At 42.2% G+C, this 6,000-nt stretch overlaps 1 protein-coding gene across 1 annotated transcript in view; it reads right to left on the reverse strand.

Annotated features, from left to right (window-relative positions):
• GATB (glutamyl-tRNA amidotransferase subunit B) overlaps positions 1-5,470 on the reverse strand; it is an 81,924-nt gene extending 76,454 nt beyond the window's left edge. The window contains exons 1-2 of the mRNA XM_057726602.1: positions 5,280-5,470; positions 3,183-3,333 (exon numbers count right to left, since the gene is read on the reverse strand). Of these exons, the coding sequence (XP_057582585.1) occupies positions 3,183-3,333; positions 5,280-5,455 (327 nt within the window). The 5' untranslated portion in view covers positions 5,456-5,470. The remainder of the gene's footprint in view (positions 1-3,182; positions 3,334-5,279) is intronic.
• Between the last annotated feature and the right edge of the window lie 530 nt (positions 5,471-6,000).

Genomic DNA, 6,000 nt, shown 5'->3' on the forward strand with positions numbered 1-6,000 from the left:
CATCAACTTTGAAACAATCTCAAGTTTCTCCAACATTAAGGGTGATGAGGCTTTTTTTTGTTTGTTTGTTTTAAACCAATTCTCCTTATTTATTTATTTTTTGGCTGTGCCTCGCAGCATGTGGGATCTTAGTTCCCCAACCAGGGATCGAACCCGGGTCCTAGCAGTGAAAGCACCAAGTCCTAACCATTGGACTGCCAGTGAATTCTCTACTGCATTCTCTTTTCCCTCCGAGCCAAACTTCTCAAAATAGTTGCCCCCTCTCTCACCTCTTCTTCAACATCCTGAGTTCCTCAATCATCTACCACCTCCCTTCTACCTCCACTGCTCTGCTGACACCATTCTTGCAAAGGATATGCCCCTTAATAGATCCAATGACCACTGCCCAGTCCTCACATTACTTGAATCTCAGTAAATTTGACACCATGTACTCGCTCCTCAAAACACTCCGTCCCTTGGAGTTTTTGACCCTGTACTCTTACAACCTCCTATTTCTTTGCAATGGGATGCACACTCCTCAGCAGGGCTGCATGGTACAGACTATGCTTTTCACACCGGCCTCACCTCTTGCCACGCCATATTCAAGGTCTATGCTACAACGCATGGAACTTCTTTCAGTTCCTAGAGCAAGCCATGTCTTGTTTTTCTTCTGGTCTTTGTACATCCCATTCACTTCTATTTGGCCAAATTTTTCAAATTCCCTGTATCTGTGTTGAATGCCCCTCTTATGGACTCCTAGAGCACCTTGTATTTCCACTACCAACATGTTCACTGAAAGGTACTGCAATTGCCCGTTTACTTGTCCAAGATCCATGAGGACAAGACCCACATCTTTTACCTTCTTTAAATCCGTATCACTAGAGCTTCTACGATGGCTAGTGCACGGGAAGCATCCGACAAATGTTAGTTGAGCGAATGAATAAAGACACAATCAAGAGAGGGGGAGAATCAAATACCTACAGAAAGACACACTTTATCATATTTTCTCTTTAATGGGCCAGCAGAGCAAATGAATTTGGTCTACAGAAAAAGACTTGACACAATAACCTAAATTCTTTTGGCTACCTTCTTCTATTCTCTCATCAGTGTATCTGAAAAACGGTCATCATTTTTTGTACAAAAATAACCAAATGTAGAGTCAAAATATCAGAGCATCAATACACCATCTCCACAGGCTTAGAGAAGGCCAATTGTCTCACTGTTTCAGTATATTTAAAATCTCTGTATAGGGTTCTGAAGTGCTGTGGGAGTGACGTTTTATTCTGTTAGTTTTGGCATAATATAGGTCACATACTAGGTCTTTTAAAGACAGAAACATTTCTGAAAAAGAGGCAGATGAGCTCTGTTGAGAGAATAAGCCATTAGGCTGCTCAAACAATGAGTGTGGTGGGCTCTGAAGAGGAAAAATAAACCTCAGCTCAAGTGATACTGGATTTCTAGCCTTTGATTGTCATTTAACGAATGTGAGCCCAGCTCTCAATGCTTCAATGTCCCAAACGCCTTCAATGTCATGTTGATATGCTTATTACTGTGCAAGTATCATCTTCTTGAGGAATAATAAGAAGTCTTCCAAAGCCTGTTGACATTTAGTTATTTTGAATTGTCTCTAATATTTGACCACCTTTAGCTACAACTATAGAAAGCATGCTTATCTGCAAATAGATGTTTTAAATGTGACATATCATAAATACCTTGCTAGATACTACACTCCCCACTGGAGAAACCTGAAAAGAACTCAGGGGTTATCTAGTCTCTTGATAAAGTTCCAACATGTGGAAAAAAATTGTTCTGAGCTCAGAAGGAAGAAAGGAGAGGTGGTGTGATGAATTGCTTTCCAGTCACTTGTTGAAATAAATATTACTTTATTTCTACTATATTTGAGTGTCTGCCCCCAAAAGAATTCATACATTTATAACTGAAAACTTGTCTCTTCTCAAACAAAAACAATCTCTCCATAAACAGATGCTCTAAGGCAGAGGGAGGGAGGAAGGGAAGGACAGACACTCCTATGCTTGTCTTCTCCCAGAAAGACCCAACAGCAAGTCAAAGGTGACCCTAGATATGGTTTACAGGAATAGGAGTCCTCCATGACAAAAAGCACAAGTAAGGAAAAAGTTCCAAGACAGAGACGCTGCCCCAGGACAACCAAAACCCTGGGTGCAACAGGCACGTTGCAGGCACTGCCTATGACTTTCTACTCTGAGCAGTGACTCTGGGAAAAGTAAACCTCTGCCCCTGCACACCTGCCAGTGCTCAGTTCAACCAGCTCTCACTTGTATTTAAATGTTAGAGTATGGAATTCCCAGGACAACCTCCCCCTTCCCCCCCCCCCCCCCCACATTCCCTTCCCGGCAGGGAGGCAGGAAACCCCACACCCAGTTGATACTATGTTGTCCTGGACAGGCTATAAGCCACATTCACATGGTTCCTTCCACCCTTTCCTTCAAAACTTCAACCATCGATATGAAAATATATGCTAAAAATCCTGCTGAGAAGTATAGTGGACCCAGCCATTCCTTGAATTTCAGTGAAAAGGAACAGATAAATGAGTAGTTAACTCAAAGCAAAACGTGGTTGATGTTTTTCTCCATTACTGACCACTCCTAAGTTTTCATAAACCACAATTATTATGGACCGCAGACTGTAATATCACATGACACATGCTGCTTCCTTTGACAGGACTCCTCCTCCTCCATGGATCTGCCTGGCTCCCACCTGCCTACTCAGCTAGCTCAGAAGGCTGTTGCTCTTCCAACAGCCCTTCCTTAACCAATCATATCTCTTCCCCAATATCTCACAACAGTCCTTCTCTTTCTGAATTAGGTGTCCCTGCTTGGGATTCCAAAACCAAACCGTGACCTCCACAGGAGCAATTACACAGTACTCTGCATAAGACACATCCCCCCAACTGGTTTTTAAACTCCTCAAAGGCAAGGATCATCGCTCATAGCACAGACTGGACACTCTGGTATTTAGTAGACATTCTAAGCTGAGTGTAGCATGAGTGAATGAATGTCTGAACAAACGGATGACGTTCAGACTGAGAATTATAGAGATGAGTCTTTAGAAAACATGTAGTCCATCCCACTTCATGCAAAGTTCTCTAAACAAGTATTTCCTAAGTGATAATCAGTAAAACATGAATATTGTGTGATGAAAACAGCATAAAATAAAAACCTTACCGGCAAAGTTCCAGGCAGAGATGCATCAAAAAAAGACACCAAAGAATTGGGAGGTGCTGCAAAGTGGACCTGAGATCCAGAGAAGAGTTTGGAGTTGGAGGCAATCTGGGCATGAATTTCCAAACCTACCACAGCTGCCCATTCACGTTCACTAAAGAGGAGATATAATGGTTAAGAAGTAGTTAGGTCTGTCACCGTTTGTGAATTTCTACAAGCCTAAACCACAAATGTTGATTTCCTATTTGTGTTTTTAACTTATTAAAATTTTATATCCTACTTTAAAAAATGTGTCATATTGTACTGGTGACTAAATCAAAAGTAATGCAAAATGAACACCTACGAGACCGGCAAAGCAAAATTCATTTACAACATAGCATAGGCAGAGTTCACTGTGCAAACAAGAAGGTAACAGGAATAATTTGGCATCTGAAAACAATTTAGAAATAGGTATCAGGTGGCAACTGCTTGGCTGACTTTAATAAAAAGCAGCATTTTCTAAATTAAGTGTCCTTTTGTCAATTAATAACCTGGTAAATGAAGAAAGCTGATCTTGTGAATGTTTTTAGAATTAACATAAACATCAGGATTTTACTACTAGAGAAATAATGGTAAATAAATAGTTGCACATCTCATTATTTAAAAAGGCAGGGAAATTCTCAGTCATGCTTGGAATTCATTTTCTAAGAATAGTTTGCAAGTAAAGTAACCAGAGTGACACAGATATAATAGATCACCACTAAATGATACCCTTCCTGGGAATTTTGTGCAAAGGAAAACATTAAACCATTGCAAGTGGCTTTTTTTCTCCTGGTTCCCCAAATTACTTTAAATTCCAAAGATCTAGTGTCAAGTTCCTTTGCTTGTTTTACACTTGACTGCTACCAAACCTAAGATGCTGCAATAATACAATTTAAATACTACAATAATCTTTTATCTGGCCGCTCCTACTCTGCTGGGTCTGTATGAACATTCCATACACACGTCTCTCCAGGTTCTTATAAGTGTGCTTATTCCATGGGTTATTATTAAACCCATGTATCCTGGGCAATCTGCAGATCGCCTTGTGTACACATACTCCATATTCTGTCTGTTCCTATCCTGCTCTTGCCCCAATTTTCTATATTATCGGAATTTTTGTTTCCATGTATTTGGTTTTCTTTCAATCATTTCAACACGTGAAGTTCTATATCTATAGTACTGATGAACTTCTTTTTAAAGTTTGGAAGCACAGCCTGTAACTAAGAAGAATTAAATGAAGAATTCAACAGAAATCTGCACTCACTAAAACCTTATTCAATGTATTTCTGCAGTTTCATTACATGAGAGAAAAAATACTTTCCATTCACAGTGAGACAACCTAATTTATGAAAAGAACAGAAACAGTGTTTCTGGATATTTTCCCTCTTGACAACTTAACTATCTCAAAGGAAAAATTGAATATTAGACACATGCCTTGTTTCTGTACTTAGAAACTATTTAGGTCTCATATAGTGAAATATAAACAGCCGTTCAGAGGACATTGAGAAAAATAAACAACACTCTCTACATAACCAGAGATCTCTTGTATTGGCTGCATCCTCCTAGGTCTACACACACGTGTTCAATATGAAACCCCTCCACAGATAGGTGGTGTTTTCTGACTAAAACATTAAGCCACCGCCAACCAGAGCTTCTGGGTAAAGGCTCCTTTTTACCTTTACAACACTGCTGGCCCGTAACAGCGCTAAATAAATGTCAGCTAAATAATGTTAGCTAAATAGATAAATAAGACCCCGCTTCTACTGTCACCGACCACGCTACTGATGCTCTTAGTTAAGGTAACTAAATCCACTCTTCTGTCTGTGCAGCTTTCGAGTCAAGAAAACACTTGCTATTTTACACTCGCGAATTACCCAGACAGGTTTATGTGTGGGGTCGGGTCTGACAGAAGGCCAGTTTCGTGCTTTCATTTAGATTTCAGCGCTGCAACTTATAGCCCAACATCTCCCGCCCACCAAAACGTCTACAATTCAAGGATGGGCTGTAGTGGCCATCATCTCTCCAGTCCCGCAGTTCCACTTCGCGCTTAAGCGGGCAGTATGGTATGAAATAGTATACCCTTTCCTCGGCTTCTGGGCTGTGATGAGGGGCTGCTGAGCCACTGAGCTCTGTTCCCTTTTCCCGCTGGACGTGGACCCAGCTGGAACCCCTCTTCCATGGCGAGAACCGCCGCCAATCCCCGCAAAAGCCCAAAGCCTTCCAGGACAACACCACCGCAGCACGGGCGCCGCCATTGCCTGCCCAGCGTTCTGGTCAGGTGATAGAGCCTCCCTCTGCCGCAAGGCTCTCTGGGAAGCGTAGTTCTGGAAATGGATAAACCGCGCTAGGCTCGGACCGGAAGACTACTGTTCCCAGGGGGCACTGCGATTCGAAGGCTTCCGGAACCTGGCGGGGAGGGGAGGGAAGAAGAAATAGGGAGAGGGTGGGAGGGTGTCTGGGTCGGAAGGTGTGACTCCTCCTAGCGGGGAGTTGGAGTGGTTTGTAGCTGTGAGCACGTGTGTGAGTTTGAGAGCGAGCAGGTGGTGCGGGGGATCCAAGGCTGAGAAACCTGGCTGGGATTTTATACCCCAGTTAACCTTTCGAGCTGAAGTAAATGACCTTGACATCTCTGCGGAGACTTCCTGAACCCCCAAACCCACTCACTTTATTTGGTTGTTGTTTGTTTCCTTCTACACTTCACACACCAGTTTGTGAATTTATACAGCAAATACTTATTTGCATGCCAACTATATGCCAGGCACAGTTCTTAGGCACTGGGGAGTCCTCAGTGAGCACCACA

Source organism: Hippopotamus amphibius, chromosome 3, assembly GCF_030028045.1.
Source record: "Hippopotamus amphibius kiboko isolate mHipAmp2 chromosome 3, mHipAmp2.hap2, whole genome shotgun sequence".
Classification (NCBI taxonomy): Eukaryota; Metazoa; Chordata; class Mammalia; order Artiodactyla; family Hippopotamidae; genus Hippopotamus; species Hippopotamus amphibius.